We start from the raw sequence: 22,363 nt of genomic DNA, 5'->3' as shown, positions 1-22,363 counted from the left end.
TAACTTACAAACATATTAAAAAAAATTTAAAAAAATATTTGCAAACTGTATCCAGCAAAATATAAAAAGAATCATGACCAAATTGAACCCAACTTTGGGTTTCTTAGATTTGAGAAATTCAAGGTCGATTTAACAGAATAAAGGAGAAAAACCAAATGATCGTTTCATTAGATGGACAGTTTTTTAAAAAGAAAATAGAGTTCAGTACTCATTAGTAGTAAAAAAGAAAATCTTTAGTTTAAAGAATAGGGACTTCCCTGGTAGTCTGGTGGTTAAGACTCTGCACTCCCAATGCAGGGGGCCTGGGTTTGATCCCTGGTCAGGGAGATCCCTGGTCAGGGAACTAGATCCTGCGTGCTGCAACTAAGAGCCCGCATGCCACAACTAAAAGATCCCAATGCTGCAACTAAAAATCCCTCATGCCGTAACTAAAAGATACCACATGCCACAACTAAAGATGCCACATGCTGCAACGAAGATCCAGCATGTGGCAACGAAGATCCCACGTGCTGCAACTAAGACCTGGTGTAGCCAAATAAATTTAAAAAAAGAAAGAAAGAAAAAATAGAAAATTACTTCCTTAATCTGGTGAAGACTTCATACAAAGAATTTAGGGTAAATATCACACTGTAGGGTGAAATATTGAAAGCTTTCACCTGAGATTGGGAACAAGACAGGGATACTCACCATTACCAGTTCTTTTCAGTGTAATTGGAGATCTTAACCAGTTGTAATAAGACAAGAAGATAACAAAATATAATTAAAATGTTAGAAGAAAATAAAATAGTAATTTTTTTTACAGATAATATGCCTGTATTGTTCATAGTTTTTGCCTGGGATAACCAGGAGAATGGTGTTCCAATCATAGAGATGATAGTTTCGTTGTAAAAAATATATGCAGTTGGTACTTAAGGCTTTGAGACAGTTTGAGATCACTTACCCAGTGAATTTAGGTAGAGAAGCAGACTGAGGTTGGAGCCTTGGGGCATTCCTACATTTAGATATTGGGATAAGCAGTTGGACTTACTAAAGGGGACTGAGAAGAAGCTGCCTGTGAGTCCAGAGTGTAGGGTTTGGGAAACCAAGTGGAGAAAGTGTTTTAAGAAAGAGGGAGGCGCCCTGATTTCGAACTATATTACGAAGCTACAGTAATCAAAACAGTATGGTACTGGAACAAAAACAGACATATACATCAGTGGAACAGAATACAGAGCCCAGAAGTGAGTTCACACTTATATGGGCAATTATCTATGATAAAGGAAGCAAGAATATACAATGGGGAAAAGACAACCTCTTGAATAAATGGTATTGTGAAAACTGGATAGCTACATGCAAAAGAATCAAACTGGACTACTCTCACACCATGCACAAAAATAAATTCAAAATGAATTAAAGACTTAAATATAAGACATGAAACCATAAAACTTCTACAAGAAAACATAGGCAGTATGCTCTTTGACATCACTCTTAGTTTTTTTGGATATGTCTCCTCAGGCAAGGGAAACAAAAGCAAAAATAAACAAATGGGACTACATCAAACTAAATATCTTTTGCACAGTGAAGGAAACTGTCAACAAAACAAAAAGGCCACCTACTGAGTGAGAGAAGGTATTTGCAAATGGTATTTTCAATATGAGGTTAATATCTAAAATATACAAAGAACTCATACAGATCAATATGAAAAAACAAAGAAACAACCTGACTAAAAAATGGGCAGAGGATCTGAATAGACATTTTTCCAAGGAAAACGTACAGATGGCCAACAGCACATGAAAAGATGCTCAACATCACTAATCATCAGGTAAATGCAAATCAGAATCACAATGAGATATCACCTCATACCATTCAGAATGGCTATTTTCAAAAAGACAACAAATAACAAGAATTGGTGAGGATGTGGAGAAAAGGGAACCCTGTGCACTGTTGGTGGCAATGTAAATTGGTGCAGCCACTATGGAAAACAGTATGAAGATTCCTCAAGAATTAAAAAGAGCCACCATATGATCCAGCAACTCCTCTTCTGGGTATTTTATCCAAAGAAAAGAAAACACCAATTAGAAAAGATATATATATATATCCCTATGTTCACTGCAGCATTATTTACAATAGCCAATATATGGAAGCAACCTAAGTGCCCATCAATAGATGAATGGATAAAGCTGTGGTGTATAAATGCAATGGAATATTACTCAGCTGGAAAAAGAATGAAATCTTGCCATTTGTGACAACGTGGATGGACCTAGAGCATATTATGCTAAGTGAAATAAGAGAAAGACAAATACTGTATGAGTTCACTTACATGTGGAATCTAAAAAACAAAACAAATAGAGTTGTATATACAGAGGACAAACAGGTGGTTGCTAGAGGGGAGGGGAGTGGAGGAGGAAAAAATAAGTGGAGATTAAGAGGCACAAACTTAGAGTTGCAAATGAATCACAGGTATGAAATGTACAGCGTGGTGACTATAGCCAATAACTATGTAATATCTTTGTATGATGACATATTGTACCTGGACTTATCATTGTGATAATTTTGACATGTATAGAAGTATTAAAACACTATGTTGTGTAACAGGAACTAACATAGTGTTGTAGGTCGATTATACTTCAGAAACAAACAGAAAAAGAGATCAGATTTGTGGTTACCAGAGGCAGGGGGTGGGGGGAGGGGGAATTGAATGAAAGTAGTCAAAAGGTACAAAATTCTAGTTATAAGATAAGGAAGTACTAAGGATGTACATGATACATTTAATTAACACTGCTGTATGTTATATATGAGAGTTGTTAAGAGACTAAATCCTAAGTGTTCTCATCACAAGGAAAAACTTTGTTTTCTATTTCTTTAATATTGTATCTATATGAGATGATGGATGTTCACTAAATTTATTGTGATAATCATTTCATGAAGTATGTAGGTCAAATCATTATACTATACACCTTAAACTTAGGTAGTGCTGTATGTCAGTTATCTCAATAAAATTGGAAGAAAACAAAAGATTAAATGCAAAAAAAAAATAAAGAGGGAGTCATCAGCTACTTCAGATGTGTAAGAGAGTGAAGTAAGAAGGGATCTGAGAAGGAAATAAGGGATCTGAGAATTTACTCCTCTATCCCTTAACAGAAGGATTTCAGAGGAGGGGTGAGGGTTAGACCCCATTGGAATGGGGTTAAGAAATTACAAGGTAAGAGTATTGTCAGCGAGAGTAGATAATTCTTTATGGTTTTTTCTTTGTTTGTTTTTTGGTTTGTTTGGGGGTTTTTTTGGCTGCGCTGTGCAGCTTGCAGGATCTTATTTCCCATACCAGGGATTGAACCCACACCCTTGGTAGTGAAAGCATGAAGTCCTAACCACTGGACCTCAGGGAATTCCCAACAGTAGATAATTCTTAAGAAGACCTTTGTTGTAAAAGTAAAAAAAAAAAAAAAAAAAAAAAGTAGGGAATAGCTTGAGAACATGAGAAGGGAGTTTGTTTTTTAAGAAGGGAATCCAGCAGCTAGTCTTAGGCTTATCCAGTAGATAGAAAAAGTATAGCATGGGGTTTAGAATTAGGTTTGTTCTGGTGAGGCCCTTGATTGAGTAGAGTTTTAGAATTCTGCACCCAGGTAGAGGGTGTGACCCTATCCATTGTAACTAGGGTTAAGGCAAAGTACCTGCATTTAGTAATGGTAAGAAAATATAGGTCTCTCCTGATTTATTTCTTCTTTCCACAGCTATTCACTTTGTGTCATTAGGATGCCAGACACACTTCTAGGCACTAGAAATAATGAACAAAGCAGACAAAAGTCCTTGCTGTCATGAAATTTACATTCCACTGGTGGTAAATAGATGTGAAACAAGTGAAGTAATCAATTGATCGTCAGCTAAAATTGAAGAGAGGGAAGAGGGTTTGGAAAGGTGAAAGATAATAAGGTATAAGAGAATTGGCCAGGGAAATGAAAGGATTGATTGTCCCACAGTGCTTGGAACCTACTTGAGATATGTGTTTATAAATGTAAAGTGAGACCAGTCAGCACAGTGTTGTGTCACTAGCCTTATTTAGCTGCTTGGTTTCATATACAGAGTAAGCAGAGAGTTGGATTCAGTCAGGTTTAGGGTTTGCCATATGTATAACTGCAGTTTATTAAGATACTATTGAGGGTAAAATGCACCCTTATGTACTTCTAAGAAAGAAAAACATTTAAACTACGAACTGCCATTGGTTTTACAATGCATCCTGATATCTGAGCTGTTAAGAAAAACATGTTCATCTTGGAGTTGCACAGTCCAATATATTGCTGAAGGGGTATATTGCTGAGGCTGTGGGAATACTGGGAGACCTGAGAGCAGAGAAGATTTATACCTAGATGATGTGTAAGATGTATAACCACTTAGGAAACAATTTGGCAGTTTCTTTAAATTTACGTGTATATCTATACTTTGATCCAATTATTCCTTTTTTATGTTTTTATCCAAGAGAAATGTCCACACAAAGGCTTGTGCACAAGTGTTCTTAGCAGCTTTGTTCATAAGCATCTATAACTACATAATCCAAGTGTCTATCAACAGGAAAATGGATAGACGTGTTGTGGTATATTCATACAGTAGAATACCACACAGCAATAGGAAGGAACAAACTATTGATACACACTGTACTCAGAAACATGCTGATCGAAAGAAGCAAGGCACAAAAGTGTCTCTGCATGATTCCATTAAATCAGGTTCTATAAAATCAGGTTCTATAAATCAGGTCTGCAATGATAGAAACAAGATCAGTGTTGAGAAGGAGTGCCTGCAAAGAGGTCTGAGGGAACTTTGGGGGGTGACAGAACTGTTTTATATCTTGTTTTGGGGTTTTATATGTGTATAAATTTGTCAAAACTTACCAAATTGTACATTTATGTTGGCTGCATTTTATTATATATAAATTACTCCTCATTAAGGTTGATTTAAAAATTTGGTTGGAAGGAGTCAAATCAGTATAGCAGTCATTATTCTAAATGTGAATAGATTATACTGTGTCAGTAAAACTGTCAGACTAGGTTGAGAAACAAAACCTAACCACGTCCTGTTCAGAAGAAACAAACTTTTGCTCTCTACCCTTGACCTCACTGTGGCCCCCAGGTGTGCCATGTGCTTTCCAGGACCTATGGTGGAGTAGAAGGACATGACCTCCCCCCTTCTCATGGAAAAACCAAAATCATGGCTTACTGCTGAACAACCCCTGACAAAAAAATTTTGGAGTCTATCAAAAAAGATACCCTACATCCAAAGACAAAGAAGAAGCCAGAACAAGATGGTAGGAGGGATGCAATCACGATAAAATCAAATCCCATACATGCCAGGTGGGCAACCCACAAACTGGAAAATAATTATAAAAATAATTATACCACAGGGGTGAAAGTTCTGAGCCCCACATCAGGCTCCCCAGCCTGGCAGCCTGGCAACGGGAGGAGGAGCCCCCAGATAATCTAGCTTTGAAGGCCAGCGGGGTTTGATCACAGGAATTCCACAGAAGTGGGGGAAACTGAAACTCCACACTTGGAGGGCATACACAGGATCTGGTGCGCACCAGAACCCAGGGAAAAAAGCAGTGACCTCATGAGAGACTGGGCCAGACTTACCTGACAGTATTGGAGGGATTCCTGCAGAGGCGGCAGGGAGTGGCTGTGACTTGCTGAGAGGACAAGAACATTGGCAGGGGCAGTTCTGGGTAGGACTCATAGGCGTGAGCCCTCTTGGAGACTGCCATTTTCTCACTACGACCTGGCCCCACTCAACAGCCTGTAGCCTCCAGTACTGGAATGCCTCAGGCCAAACAACCAGCAGGGTGGGAACACAGCCCCACCCATCAGCAGACAGGTTGCTTAAAGTCTTCCTGAATAAACAGCTGCCCAATAAACACACCCCCTGGCATGGCCTTGCCCACCGGAGGAACAAGACCCAGCTCCCAAGACCCATTGGGCAGCTACCAGTCCCTCCCACCAAGAAGCCTGCACAAGCCTCTTAGCGTCATCCAACACGGGGCAGACAGCAGAAGCAAGAAGAACTACAACTTTGCCATCTGCAGAATGGAAATCACAATCACAGAAAGTCACACAAAACGAGACAGCAGAGGAATATATCCAGATGACGGAACAAGAGGAAAGCCCAGAAGAACAACTAAGTGAAGCAGAGGTAGGCAATCTACCTGAAAAAGAATTTGGAGTAATGATAGTAAAGATGATCCAAGACCGTGGGGAAAAAAATGGAGACACAGATGGAGAAGATACAAGAAATGTTTAAAAAAACCTAGAAGAACTAAACATACAAACAGAAGAACAATACAATAACTGAAATGAAAAATACACTTGAAGGAATCAATAGCAGAATAACTGAGGCAGAAGAATGGATAAGTGAGCTGGAAGACAGAATGGTAGAAATCACTGCCATGGAACAGAATAAAGAAAAAAGAATGAAAAGAAATGAGGACAGTCTAAGAGACCTCTGGGACAATATTAAACACACCAACATTCTCATTTTAGGGGTCCCAGAAAGAGAAGAGAGAGAGAGAAAGGACCTGAGAAAATATTTGAAGAGATAATAGTTGAAAATGTCCCTAACATGGGAAAGGAAATAGTCACCCAAGTCCAGGAAGCACATAGTGTCCCAGGCAGGATAAACCCAAGGAGGAACACACTGAGACACATAGTAATCAAATTGACAAAAATTAAAGACAAAAAATATTAAAAGCAACAAGGGGAAAGCAACAAATAATGTACGAGGGAATTCCCATAAGGTCATCAGCTGATTTCTCAGCAGAAACTCTGCAGGCCAGAAGGGAGTGGCACGATATATTTAAAGTGATGAAAGGGAAGAACCTACAACCAAGAATACTCTACCCAGCAAGGCTGTCACACAAACAACCAAAAGGTAAGAGAATTCAGCACCACCACAACAGCTTTGCAACAAATGCTAAAGGAACTTCTCTAGGCGGAAAAGAATAGACCACAACTAGAAACAAGAAAATTACAAATGGAAAAAGCCCACCGGTAAAGGCAAACATATGTAAAGGTAAGAAATCATCTGCACACAAATATGATATCAAAACCAGCAATTGTGAGAAGAGGAGAGAACAAATGCAGGATACTGGAAATACATTTGAAATTAAAAGACTAGCAACTTAAAACATCTCGTTTATATAGGCTGCTATATCAAAACCTCATGGTAACCACAAACCAAACATCTACAATAGATACACAAAACAGAAAAAAGAATCTAAACACAACACTGAAGTTAGTCATCAAATCAAAGAGAAGAGAACAAGAGAGGAAGGGAAGAAAAAAGACCTACAAAAACAAACCCAAAACAATTAACAAAATGGCAGTAAGAACATACATATTGATAATAACCTTAAATGTAAAAGGATTAAATGCTCCATCCAAAAGACATGGACTGGATGAATGGATACAAAAACAAGACTCTTACTGTCTACAAGAGACCCATTTCAGATCTATGGACTGAAAGTGAGGGGATGGAAAGTGTATTACACACAAACAGGAATGAAAGTTGGAGTAGCAATACTCATTTCAGACAAAAAAGACTTTAAAATAAAGAATGTTATAAGAGGCAAAGGACACTACATAATGATCCAAGGAGAAGATATAACAATTGTAAATATATATGCACCCAATATAAGAGCACCTCAATATATAAGGCAAATACTAACATCCACAAAAGGAGAAATTGACAGTAACACAATAATAGTGGGGGACTTTAACACCCCAGTTTCATCAGTGGACAGATCATCCAGACAGGAAATCAGTAATGAAACACAGGCCTTAAATGACACATTAGACCAGATGGACTTAATTGATATTTATAGAGCATTCCATCCAAAAGCAGCAGAATACACATTCTTCTCAAGTGCACGTGGAACATTCGCCTGGATTGATCACATGCTGGGCCACAGAGTGAACCTTGGTAAATTTAAGAAAATTGAAATCATAGTAAACATCTTTTCTGACCACACACTATGAGAGTGGAAATCAACCATAAGAAAAAAACCGAAAAAACACAAACATGTGGAGGCTAAAGAGTGTTACTAAAAAACCAATGGATCACTGAGGAAATCAGAGTAAATCAAAAAATACCTAGGGACAAATGAAAATGAAAGCAGGGCGATCCAAAACCTATGGGATGCAGCAAAAGCAGTTCTAAGAGGCAAGTTTATAGCAATACAGTCTTACCTCAGGAAACAAGAAAAATCTTAAATAAACAATCTAACCTTATACCTAAAGCAAATAGAGAAAGAAGAACAAACAAAACCCAAAGTTAGTAAAAGGAAAGAATTCATAAAGATCAGAGCAGAAATAAATGAAATAGAGATGAAGAAAGCAATAGAAAAGATCAATGAAACTAAAAGTTGGTTCTTTGAAAAGGTAAACAAAATTGATAAACCTTTAGCCAGACTCATCGAGAAAAGGAGGGAGAGGTCTCAAATACAAATGACACCACAGAAATACAAAGGATCATAAGCAACCAATAAAATGGACAACCTAGAAGAAATGGACAAATTCTTAGGTATAATCTTCCAAGACTGAACATGGAAGAAATAGAAAACATGAATAGACCAATCACAAGTACTGAAATTGAAACTGTGATCTAAAAACTTGCAGCAAACAAAACTTCCAACAAACAAAAATCCGTGACCAGATGGCTTCACAGGCAAATTCTATCAAACATTTAGAGAAGAGTTAACACCTATCCTTCTTAGACTATTGCCAAAAATCACAGAGGAAGGAACACTCCCAAATTCATTCTATGAGACCACCATCACTCTGATACCAAAACCAGACAAAGATACCACACAAAAAATTACAGGCCAATATCACTGCTGAACATAGACACAGAAATCCTCAAAAGAATACAAGCAAACCAAATCCAACAGTACATTCAAACAATTGTACACCATGATCAAGTGGGATATAGCCCAGGGATGCAAGGATTGTTCAATATCCGCAAATCAGTCATTGTGATACATTACATCAACAAATTGAAGAATAAAAACCATATGATCATCTCAGTAGATGCAGGAAAAGGTTTGGACAAAATTCAACACCGATTTATGATAAAAACTCTCCAGAAAGTTGTAATAGAGGGAACATATCTCAACATAATAAAGGCCATGTATGACACACCTACAGCTAACATCATACTCAATGGTGAAAAGGTGAAAGCATTTTCTCTAAAATCAGGAACAAGACAAAGATGTCCACCCTTGCCACTTCTATTCAGCATAGTTTTGGAAGTCCTAGCCACGGTGATCAGAGAAGAAAAAGAAATAAAGGGAATCCAAATTGGAAAAGAAGAAATAAAATTCATCGTTGGCAGATGATATGATACTATACATAGAAAATCCTGAAGATGCTACCAGAAAACTACTAGAGTTCATCAATGAATTTGGTAAAGTTGCAGGATGCAAAATTAATACACAGAAATCTCTTGCATTTCTATACACTAACAAGGAAAGACCAGAAAGAGAAATTACAGAAACAATCCTATTTACCATTGCATCAAAAAGTGTAAAATACCTAGGAATAAACCTATCTAAGGAGGCAAAAGACCTGTACTCCAAAAACTATAGGACAGTGAAGAAAGAAATCAAAGATGACACAAACAGACAGAAAGATATACCATGTTCTTGGATTGGGAAAATCGATATTGTCAAAATGACTATACTACCCAAGGTGATCTACAGATTCATTGCAATCCCTATCAAATTACCAATGACATTTTTCACAGAAGTAGAACAAAAAATCTTAAAATTTGTATGGAGACACAAAAGACCGCAAATAGCCAAAGCAATCTTGAGAAAGAAAGAGATAGAGGAATCAGGCTCCATGACTTCTGACTATACAACAAAGCTACAGTAATCAAAACAGTATGGGGACTTCCCTGGTATCACAGTGGTTAAGAATCTGCCTGCCAATGCAGGGGACACGGGTTTGAGCCCTGGTCCAGGAGGATCCCACATGCCACAGAGCAGCTGGGCCCGTGCACCACAACTACTGATCCTGTGCTCTAGAGCCCGTGAGCCACAACTGCTGAGCCCGTGTGCCACAACTATTGAAGCCCATGTGCCTGGAGCCTGTGCTCCGCAGCAGGAGAAGCCACTTCAATGAGAAGCCTGCGTGCAGCAACGAAGACCCAACACAGCCAAAAATAAATAATAAACTAAAAAATATATATATATAAATGTTACCATTAAAAAAACAGTATGGTATTGGCACAAAACCAGAAATATAGATCAGCGGAACAGGATGGAAATTCTGTTAAATGTTTATCTTGGTGGGGAGAAGGGGTGGAGTGCTTGGGGAGATCAGTGGACAAGGGAGAATTGTCCTTTAGTTGACCCAAAAAAGCCTGTCTGATCATATCTATTCACTACCTGTAAAATTATGTAAATGTGTATGTTTAAAGATATGAAGTAAATATTCAAAATTGACCTATATTTTCTCCAAAAGGGATGCAGATTTGCAAATATCTGAACATGTCCATGTGAAGTCTGTAGAAATTCTTAGAAACAAAAGAAGCATAGTAGAAAGCCACAAAACTGTTTGAACTACTGGGAAATTTATTTACCTGTAAACCTGGGGTGGTCTCTGTGGCTGTTTGGTGTGGCTCTTCAGGGACCTTGGCACTCCTTTGATTTGTCATCCTTGGTGTTGGCTTTGTGTTTAGACTCATAGCGTGATGGCTGAAGTAAAATCCAAACATAGCAAAGTCCAGAGGAAGAAGGATGGTCTCTTTGGATGTCTGTCTGTCATAGGCTGGGTTTCTTGGAAGCATTTTCTGAAATGGAGTTTGGGGTACAAGTTAATTATAGCATCTGTGAGAGGAAGGGGCAGGAAGCAGAACTGGGCAAAGGAAGAAGTTGAGCTTCAATGCAGGCCTGACAAAGGAGAGTTCTGGAGTAAGGATTGCCTGCCAGAGTTGTCCCATGTTAGACTGAAAAATGCCCAGCCTTTATACCCACTCTGTGTGGGCTGTGCTGGGAAGGGCATGACCTAGGGCAAGGCAGCTCCAATGGAACTGACAGCTGGATGCTGTCTGTTGACCACACTCATTTCTGCAGCTGGCAACAAGTCTTATTGAAGAGGAGATCTAGGTGTCGTAGCTAGGAATGAGGAAATATTTCCTAGAAACCCTCCATCAGACTTCCCCTCACATCTAAGATTAGATTACATGCTGTGACAGAAGTAGTAGTCTTCTCTTCATTAGTAAAGAGTCCTGATTTTTCACAGAGTATATGGTCATCTGGGATAATGGCTATATTTCTCAGCCTCGCTGTACATTTAGGTATGTCTAATTTTTGGCTAGGGGGTAAGTTGAATTGTCATGTTTGACTTAGAGGGCAGGGGTATGTACCTTGTTTTCTTTCAACTCCTTCCTACTGTGTAGAATATGGAAATAATAACTGGAGTTTGTGCAGCCATCTTGGATTATGAGGTGGAAGCACATGTTGAGGATGACGGAGCAACAAGATGGCAGAACATTAATTAGCTCCCTGATGAGCATAGAAATGCTTTATGTGCTCCAGGTTGCTTATGTTTGGACTTTATATCTTTTTTTTTTTTTTTCAGTACGCAGGCCTCTCACTGTTGTGGCCTCTCCCGTTGCGGAGCACAGGCTCCGGACGCGCATGCCCGGCAGCCATGGCTCACGGGCCTAGCCGCTCTGCGGCATGTGGGATCTTCCCGGACCGGGGCACGAACCCGTGTCCCCTGCATTGGCAGGTGGACTCTCAACCACTGCGCCACCAGGGAAGCCCAGGGCTTTATATCTTGGTTAAAGCCATTACTATTTAGGGTTTTCTGTCAGTTGCATTAGAACTTAATCTTAACTAATACACATTTCTAATTGGCAAGGGGCACAGGAAACCATGATTGGCTTAGACTAATATTTTGGGAATGGAATGGATGTTGGGGAGTAAGACACAGAGACATTTATATCAGGCAAGTACAGCAGAGAGAGAGAGAATGCAAAGAAGTCAAGAGATTTGCAGAGGATGATAATTGTGATGGACCCTGGAATCATACCTAGGTAAGTGAGAAAGTGAAATGTGTGAGTGATGAACATAAAGAAGTGATAGTTGTGTGGATTGGAGGTCGGGGCTGAAGATTCATTGGAGAGGGGGAATTAGGCTAAATGAAGTAGAGAGAGCAGAGATGGTGGTCAGAGTGTAGGTCGCTTTAAATGGAGATTTTATGGTAGAGTTTTCACTCCTAACAGCAGGGCTGAAAAGAGTGGGTAACTAAAGTGGGGTAGAGGAAAAAATTGTTAATGGTGAAGTTAAGAAATGGAGAGGCTGGGCTTTGGATGGGACATCTTGGATGTGGCTGAATGGAAGGCAGTGAGCTAGATGCTGATATCTGGAGTGGGTGGAGAGGAGTAATTGGGATGTCAGTAGATAACTCAGCAAGTAAGGGAGGCAGATCCAGAAGAGAGCATTTGTTTCAGAAAGGCTGACATTGTTGATGGAAGAGGGAGGAAAAGTGATCTGGAAACAGCAAAGAGGAAAGAAATAGCATTGTTAAATATTAAAAATTTCTACATTTCTAGTATATATTTCTACAATATATACTAGACATAAACTGAGAAAATATGTTTATAGTACATTTACCATACAAATGGGAGCTTCTTAATATAAATAGCGCTCTTAAACATTATTTTGAAAAAGATAACTTGGTAGCAAAGTGAGTAAAGAATATTGAGTCTTAATTTGCAAAGGAGAAAATGCAAATGACCAAAACACATGAGAATCTTCATACATTAGGGTTAGTACTAGTAAAAATATTAATGAGATACTAAGATGTACCTGTCATATTGGCAAGACCTAAAAATATTGATAAACTTCAAGCTTGGCATGTGTGTGGGAAGTCAGGTGCTGATGTGCACTGCTCAGAGTGTGGTAGATTGCCACTTCAGAAGAAGCAACTAAATAGCTGTGGTGGGTCTGTTGTGTGTTGTGGATTGATGTGCTTGCGCATCATAGTTATGCTGGCCACAGCGTTATTTATTGCATTTACACATTTTACTTGTAATGGTAACTGTGTGGCCTTGTTTTTTAAAAACCAACTGATATTTATAACTAACTTCTTGTGGCCATTTGTATGGAAACAAAGTGTGATTTTCCCATCTCAGCTAGAAAGATGTATGTTTTTGTTCATTCCTGTTGTTTTTAATGTATTTGTATCCCCTTTTCTTAAGTATATGGCATGAATTTGTTTCATCCAGATTTGTGTAATCTGTGTATAACTATCCAGTCTTTTTCTTCTGGTCATAGTATGCATCAGTGTACCCACTTGGATTGTATTCAGAATTAAGAAAGATATTATTAATATATGAAATTTTGATGCATTTAAATTTTTTTATTTTTTGAATTACAGACTAACTGGATCTTCTGGGTTTATAACAGATGGACCTGGAAATTATAAATATAAAACAAAGTGCACATGGCTCATTGAAGGACAGTAAGTAGTAATGGCTAAGTTTTTTTTTTTTTTTTCTTCAGGATAGAGCTCATTGTGAGATTACTTTTCCAACATGTAAAATTAACAATCTGTGGCAACTTAAAATATTTTTTATTTGGTAACCTTTACTTTGACAAGTGAATTTGATTTTCTTATTTTTCTTAATCTTCAATGTTAATTGAAAAAAACTTCTGTGTTGATTTGCAAATGAATTATACACACCAGAAATTTGTATATTTTCAGTTGTAATAGTTAAAAAACTGTTACAATATTTTATTATGGTTGAGGTATATGAAGAAGATTAGACTTCACTTGAATATGTAGTAGGGAAGGGAAGAGATTTTAATAGGCCTACTTATTTATTTATTTACTATTTTTAGTGATTTAACATATGGAAGTTTATTTCTTCCTCACATAACAGTTCCAAGGCAGGTGTTCCTGGTCAGCAGGCAGCTTTCTTCCCATTGGTAGTAGGACCCAAGCTCTGCCATTCATTCATTAGCTTCAGTGTTGGCTAACTGCAGCCAGCAGGAGGGGAAGGAGGAAGTACAGAGAAAGCAGACCTGCTTCTTAAAAGCTTCTTGCAGAAAGTGTCACATGCATTCACTCGCATTGCAACCATTAATAACCCTTTAAAATAATTGTGGACAGTCTTAGAAGACTGGACCAAAACTGGACAAGTGGTAATTTCTTAAAACTGAATTGCAGTGTGGAATCTGAAATGATCCTAATGAACTTTTAGAACTTGTTAAGTTAAAACTGGTTTTCTATGGGACTTCCCTGGCGGTCCAATGGTTAAGACTCCACGCTTCCACTGCAGAGGGCATGGGTTCGATCCCTGGTCAGGGAACTAAGATACCACATGCCGTGTGGCATGGCCAAAAATAAAAAAAAATTTTTTAATTGGTTTTCTTGTACTTTAAATAGATCTTTAACCCATGCATGATTTTGTAACATTCGGAAAATATTGGTTCACTGAATTATGCAGGTCTTCCAGATGTCGATATATTTCATTATATGAAATTTAAAACATCACCGTAGTTAAAAATCACCATCAATCTCATCAGAAAATTTTAAGTATTGGGAAGTTGTATCTGGGTGGTAGGTACAAATTTTCCAAAACTCATTATTGCTTGAAAGCTTATATTTTCTTTGGCAACAAATACAGGCTTGCTTTGTTCATTTTCAAGAAAATATCTACCAGATATCCAAGTCTAAATAACCATAGTTTTTACCTCTTGGACCTCCTAAAAGGGCCTCAGGGACCCTGGCATTGTGTGGACCATACTCTGAGAACTGCTGCTCTAAGGAGCTGTCTGCCCTTGCCCTTTCTACCAGTTCACTCCCATCTGATGTCCTTCTCCACTGTTGCTCTGAGTGTGCTGTCAGTGGTTGCTCCACCTCAGCCTAAGCATAAAACTAAGCAAAAAACTTCAAATCCTCCGTTTCCTTATCCACATATTCAGCCTGTCAGTAAGTTCTATCAGTTTTCCCCTCAAGAATATCTCCCCAATCCTCTTCATCTTCAACTCTACAGTTATTTTAAGAACCACCAGCCATCCTCTCTTTCCTGGGCCACTGTAATAGCCTTGAAATTGGCCTCCGGTTTTTACCTTTGCCCCTTGCCCACCTCTCACTCACTTCTTATCTTATTCCTTCTGTTTGCTATGTTTCAGACATGCTGATTTTCTTCACGTTGCTTGGACACATCAACTTCTAAAGTCTAAAACTTTAAGACTGTTATTCTATCTGCCTGAAACATTGTCCCCCCAGACTTTTCACATGGCTTATCTCTCGCCATTCTGATCTTTTCCAAAACTTTCTGGGGTATCTCCCCACCACCTGTTGTACTACTACATCACATTCCTTTAATTTCTTCCCAGTATTCATCACCATGTGAGTTAACTTGTTTATGTATTTATTTAATTGTTTGGTTAGACAAGAAGTATGGGGTAGATGAAAGGTTCAGGCTGGAGACATATAGTTAGGAATCACCAGTATATAGATGGTGTTGATATTACCAAGAACTTTTGGAGTAGAGTCTTTGGCCTAAAGCCAGGTTGGAGAGTGAAAAGGTGAGTGGGATGTGAGGAAATGGAGAAAACCGAAGTCTCCTGAGGAGTTTCAGAGGAGAAAGGGATAGGTCTGATAGTAGCTGGAAGGAGAGTTGGGATTTAAAGTTTTTTGTGTTTTGTTGTTTTTTGTAAAATATGTGATACTTAAAGAGATTTAAGTCTGGACTTGGAAGTTTCAGATGAGACGGAGATGTTAAATATTTGAGAGATGGAAGGAAAAGTAGGTAGATGTATCTATTTTAGAAAGTGGGAATTTGAGAAATTTTTGTCTGAGTGCTGAGCATAAGCAGGGAGGTGGGACTGGGTGGTCTGAAATAGAAATTGAGAACTAGTAGTAGGACTGCTGGCAGAATCGAAGCACCAGTATTGGAACCAGCCTACCCAATGTTGTGACTTTCTCCAGCATGGCTTGGTTTTCTCTATACCAGGGCTTCTTCCAGGGAGTTCCATGAAAAGGCAGAGGGGCAGGTGAGTTTAGAGGATTGGCAGGTGTGTTTGTAAAATGAGGTAGTATGAAATCTTAAGTTGATAAGAAAGGCTGATGGATTGGTAAAGAATAGCCACTGTATAGACTATAAGGCCCAAAGATGCATAGACCATGTCTATTTTGTTTACCATTGCATATTTAGTGGTCTCTAGCACATAGAAAGTACTAAGGAAATCTTTGACAAGTGAAGGAGTACTGATTACATACTATTAATTTCTTCTTTATATATAAATTCTTTAAAAATCTATATTTTTTTCTCAAATGTTTTATAGTGATTATGATTATTATAAATTACTTTTTTCTGTTCTTTTCAGGCCAAATAGAATAATGAGACTTCGTTTCAATCATTTTGCTACAGAGTGTAGTTGGGACCATTTATATGTTTATGATGGGGACTCAATTTACGCACCTCTAGTTGCTGCCTTTAGGTAAGCTCAGTCATATAAATACTGGTTAACCATTGTTTGATTTCTGCATTTATGTATCTCCTAGATTGTATTCTTACTGGATTCACCTTTTTTATCACTTAAAACATTTACTTCATGGAAAGAGTACTAGTTATGGAGTCCTATCACTTGTGTGCTAGTCCTAACTTGGTTTCCTGTAGCTTCTGGGTGAGTTTTTGGGCAGAGTACTTGACCTCTCTTTTTAGTTTCCTGATCTATAAAGTTGTGATAGTAGTATCAAATTTACCTACTTCTTGTGGTGGTGGTGAAGTTTACATCTAAAAATGTTTTGTGAGCAATATATCGAATATATTATTTCTGTGAAAAATTAAATCAGGAACCATGTTTATCTTGATCCTTGTTGTGTTCTTCATTGCATAGGCATTCAGGAGTTATTTGTTGAATTCAGATATAGCTCTGTGTGTGTGTGTGTGTGTGTGTGTGTGTGTGTGTGATGTGTAATTATGTATATACCTTAATATGGGTGAGGGAAAAGTTTTGGAAGAGTATACATAAAATGAACAGTGGTTACCTGTGGAGAATGAGGAACATTCCAGTTACGTGTTGTGATTTTTTTTCTACAGTATATTCTGTGTTTGTTGTTAAACAGCTTAACACCAAATACATGGGGTGCTCTGAATTGTTTTGACATTTTACTTTTTATTAACAGTAAGTAGCTGTGTTGTTTATTATATTTTTGACCACATGCAAATTCAAAACTGTTTTATTTTTCTTCCTTTTACTTGATAGAGGATTTTTTAAATATATTTTTTCTAAAATGCGTATCCTTAGAGAGTCATAGTTGTCAGCTGACTTTCTGGATTTCTTTCCCTCAAATATTTGATTTCCCTGACTTTAAAAGAAATCAATTTAACAAATATTTTTTGTATTCCTCACATGGGGCTGGTTGATGTCTCTTGTAGGTGAGGAGATAACAGAGAGTGAACAGAACATGAGGAGGCAAAGGACAGCTGAGATCAGGGAACTAATGTGCCCTTGTATTTCTCCACTCCCTTTGGCTTAGAAATCTCTGCAACATGTCTTTGAACTGAGAACCAAGGCCATTTTCTGGGTTTTAGAGATTCACTTAGAGGGCCAAAGAACAGCGTGGATAGGCCATGCTAAGCATCAAAATATTGGCTACATGTTGGGCATATACATCTTTATGCCAGAATTTGACTCATACCTTGTCTTATAGCAAGAGGCACCCCAAACTTTAACACAGCACAAAAACTATCTGTAGTATGATGTTATCATGATAATAGTACTTGTTGGAGGTTTACTTGATACTGCATTTGTTAATCAAAACTCATGGAGTCCTCTCTTTATGTGCCAGGCACTTTGAATCAGCTTGCCAATAGCCCTGTGGGAACATCTGCCAAGAGGGTATGCATAACCCTGTAGTTCACCCAGACTGTGTATTTAATGAGCAGACATGTGAACCAACAGCAACCACAAAACAAGCAGAAGGGTATAACTGTTTTAGTCAGTGACTTTTGAGAGAAGCCACAGTATATGTACAGACAACAGGAGGATTTTTAAGCTTCTATAAAAAAGTTTATTTACTGAAATGTATAAATTAATGCATTGATTGTGTTAAAATTTAACCTATGACATAATTGAGTGTGCATTTTCTAAAATCATAGTGAGATAATGTATGTTTAATAATTGAAATTTACCTGAAACACAGAACCCCTGAAGCATTGATGTGCGGAAGAATTTGAAAATAACTGTTTAGGTCATAAGGCAATGTCACAAGATGGGGAGCTGAGGAGTGCTGTTGGGTCAGGAGGACTTTGGATAGAGGAATCAACCCAGTGGTGATGTGCTGGGGGCCCAGAGTGGAGTGAGCCTGGCGGCAGATAGTTCAGCCAAATAAAGAAAAAGAGAGCCACACAGGATTCAGAAGATTTGGACTTTTAATCTGCGTTCTGCCCAAGGCTCTGCATGAGTCTGAATAGTTCATTTAAGCACTCTAGTCCTCATCTTCTGAAGCCTAAAATGAAGGTGTTGTACTGTGTTTTCTCTGGGTGTATTGCAGTCCATGAAGTTTAATTTGACTCTGAACTGGTTGATCACATTATCTTTTATATGCTGAAATTCTGAATAAAATTTGTTTAACAAACAGAGTTCCATTACTGGACAAATTTGAGAACCACTAGAGCAAGTCTCTTCCAGCTGCACAACATTATGACTTTGTGGTGCATTCACTTCAACAAATGCATAAGTGCAGCACCTTTGTGGAGTACCTGCTCGCTCTGCTCAGATCTGTTGGTAGGGAGATGCAGAGGTGGTAGTGGTGATAGAGCAGGGAGAATAGTTTTCCTCTCTGAGGAAATTCTTATTCCTTCTAGAGGTTTTTGTTGTTATTTTTAAGAAAGTCAAATACTGGTGAGACATTTGTTTAGGCTGTGATGCAGAGCTGTTAGAGGAAGTCTTGTGAAAGCGGGAGTCAGCCTGTCCAGCACCCCATGGAAATCGTGGTCAGTTTGTGGCAGGTAATCAAAGGCAGGCACCTCTTTTGTGGCTGTGGACCCTCCTTCACCACTCAGAAGTATAGATGCTGTTTGGACCCATCCCCAGGCTCCTAACCCTGACTTTAAAAATCTGGCTTACCTTCCACATCTGCCTGTCCTTGCGTGTATAGTTTTGCAAGGAGAGAGGTGTGTCAAACTGAGGATTTGCCAACTATGTAAACTTAACATAGTGTAGTTGGGAAAGTCAGACTGTGCCCCAGGTGTGTTCAGAGAGCCTATATCTGTCTGGGACAGTTATGTTGAATTAAGACAGTATCTTTAGTTCAGCTATTTTCAGAAATGGTTCTAAACAATGGTACTCTGTGTTTACAATATAAGATTATGAAGAACCCCAGGGCAAGCAGTTCTTGATTTTCTCAAGTTGAACAGCTGGCTGCAGCCTAAACTGAGCCTGCATTTATTTACCTGCCTAGGGGCAGGGGACAGGGTGGTGGAGGCAGCTCAGGGTGACAGTTGAACGGCAAGCCTGCAGCATCACTTTCTCACCCACACACTTTCTATTGCCTTGCACACTGGGTTGAGGTTTATATTCATTTATTCTGTACAAAGTTTATTTTTGTCATAAACCAGTTGTTTTATTTTCACACTGGGAAAAAGCATATTCTGAAGCTGTCACAAGTTTTTGAAGTGAAAAGAAGCAAATGCCTAAGTCTCTCTGACAGTAGGGAAGCTGATCCCCTTTCTCCAGCAACGTGGTCATCTAGTGCAGGTGGCCCTCCCACTCCTTCTGACTCTCCATTCTTTCTCCCTCCACCCATTCTGCCATTCGTTCTATACATTTAAATGTCCCCACCATATAAATAATAAATACCATTAGCTATCTCTTATTGAGCACCTACTAGTGTGAGATGCTATTTAAGCCCTTCACATGCTTTAACAGTTTCTCATTACATTGCTGTGAGGTAGATAGGATTTCTTTCATTGTGCTTTTGAGGAAGCTAAGGCTCAGAGATGTCAGTGACCTGCACAGGCTTGTGGAACAAGAATTGGAGCTCACGTCTCTGACCCTGAAGCTCATGCTAAGATAACAAAGAGTGTCCTACATGTGACTGAGTCCCCCAGTCCTTTACTGTGCCAGTATTTCTTATGGCAAGATTGCTTTTGACATACGTGTTTCTCGGTGGCCCTGCTCTTGCAAGTACTTACCCCTCATCATTTTAGGGGATTCTGGTATATAAAACTGATGAAAGCATGATGATGGTTGAAACCTTCATTTAGGTCTGTGATCAAATGTCATTTCTTCCAAGAGTCCTTCCCTAAATGCCCTTTCTAAAGTAGCACTTTCTGTTCTTTTACTCTGTTTTATTTCCCTTCATAGTATTTACCTCTACCTGGCATTATATATACACACCTGTGGGCCAGGGGTTGGGGGTTCGTATCTAGGCTTATTCTTTCTCTGGCATGAACTCCAGTAAAGGCAGAGACGTCTTCACTGTTGTATTCCTGGTACCTAGAACAGTGCCTCACTTGTAGTAAGTACTTAGTATTTGTTAGTTGAATGCATAGTAGAAAATGCTTCACCGTTTTGCAACCCCTAGTTCTGCCTGCATATTAAAAACTTGTTGAATGAAAATCCCATCCCTTCTTCCTCCTCACACCCTGCTTATATGCTCTTCCACTCATTTTTATATGCACTTGTATAAATACACATAAATGTACACATGTACTAGGCCCATCGTCTTGCAGCTTGTTTTTATTCCTACTCATCAGAATGCCTTGATGAGCGCCTTGTCAGTCCTGCAGACCTAACGTATGTAATGACTCATTCATCCAGCTCCCAGATGACCATTTAGGTGGTTTTCAACCTGTTCTCATTCTGAATAGTGCTGCGGTGAGGATTCTTATATATTTGTGTATGTGAGCAAGTGTTTCTTCTACTAAGAAATAGAATTGCTAGGTCATAATGAATGAGCATTTGAGATAGTCATCAGCCCAAAAGTATGTGCTTTAGGAAAGAAAAGAGGCCCGTGTGGCTGGGGTTGAGCCAGTGAAAGGAAGAGAGTACAGATCTTCCTTGGCTTATGATGGGGTTATGTCCTGATAAACCCATTGTATGTTAAAAATATTGTAAGTTGAAATGCATTTAATACACCTCACCTACCGAACATCATAGCTTAGCCTAGCCCACCTTAAATGTGCTCAGAACACTTACATTAGCCTACAGTTGGGCAAAGTCATCTAACACAAAGCCTATTTTATAATGTTGAATATCTCATGTAATTTTGAATACTGTACTGAAAGTGAAAAACAGAAAGGTTGTCTGGGTACAGAGTGGTTGTACATGTATTGGTTGTTTACCCTTGTGATCGTGTGGCTGACTGGGAGCTACAGCTTTGTGCTGGTGCCCAGCATCGTGAGAGAGTATCAACAGCATATCGCTAGCCTGGGAAAAGGTCAAAATTCTAAGTACAGTTTCTACTGAATGTGTATCCCTTTTGTACCATTGTAAAGTCAAAAAATTGTAGGTCAAAAAACTGTAAGTCAAAAAATTGTAAGTCGAACCATTGTAAGTCGGGGACCATCTGTAATACATGAGACGTTTGTTCATCGGATGGGATTGTGTGTGTGGAACAGATTGCACAGGGCCTGGTAAGGAGTTAGGCTTTAACTGAGTGAGATGATGGTGGTACTGAACAATAACTGGGCAAAAGATAGAAGCATATGAAGAAAAGCAAAAGATGCAAGTAAACATAGGAAAAATGATTAACCTCAGGAGTATAAGAGAAGCTCAAAACCACAGGTTAAAAAAATCACTTTCACATATTAAATTAGCAAAACTAAAGTAGGACTGGTAATTCTCCTTGTTGGCGGGGTTAGGTGGGATGGACCCTTTCATTCTCTATCGGTGGGATTTCAAGTCACCATCTCTCTTCTGGAAAGCAAATTGGTATATGGATTAAGAGCCTTAAAGCCATCATTTAGACCCTTTGACTCGGTAATTCTTTCTCTTTGTAGACACCCAACAGATACTGTTGTGGGCTGAGCTCTGAGTAAGGTTCTAAAAGTTCTGAGGGAGCTCTTAGAGACATAGAAATGCTTATGGTATATTACCTGTAAAATAGAATATGATATGTAACATGGTATCAATTAAACAAAGAAAGTACATCAGAATGCTAATAGTATTGGGATGATGGATGTTTGTATATCAAACTTTTATTTCTATTTTTAGTTTTCATGTCTTTCAATGGTATATGTTTGGTATCCATGAACTCATAAAGTTTGTTACTTTCTGTGATTGTGGAGGTTTACTCAGTTTTTCAAAGGAGTATTATAAAATGTTTTACTTAAAAAAAAAAAGAATAGGGTCGTCGGTTTCAAATCTCATTTA

General features: G+C 38.6%; 1 protein-coding gene across 3 annotated transcripts in view; it reads left to right on the top strand.

Annotated features, from left to right (window-relative positions):
- Window positions 1-22,363, top strand: part of ATRN (attractin) — a 176,069-nt gene that overhangs the window by 35,550 nt on the left and 118,156 nt on the right. For all 3 annotated transcript variants that reach the window (XM_082669774.1, XM_082669772.1, XM_082669773.1), the window contains exons 2-3: window positions 13,407-13,490; window positions 16,367-16,480. In XM_082669774.1, the coding sequence (XP_082525900.1) occupies window positions 13,407-13,490; window positions 16,367-16,480 (198 nt within the window). The remainder of the gene's footprint in view (window positions 1-13,406; window positions 13,491-16,366; window positions 16,481-22,363) is intronic.

This window comes from Grampus griseus (genome assembly GCF_964374135.1).
Source record: "Grampus griseus genome assembly, chromosome: 14".
Classification (NCBI taxonomy): domain Eukaryota; kingdom Metazoa; phylum Chordata; class Mammalia; order Artiodactyla; family Delphinidae; genus Grampus; species Grampus griseus.
The sequence above is the reverse complement of the archived record's forward strand: the minus strand, read 5'-3'. Positions and strand labels throughout refer to the sequence as shown.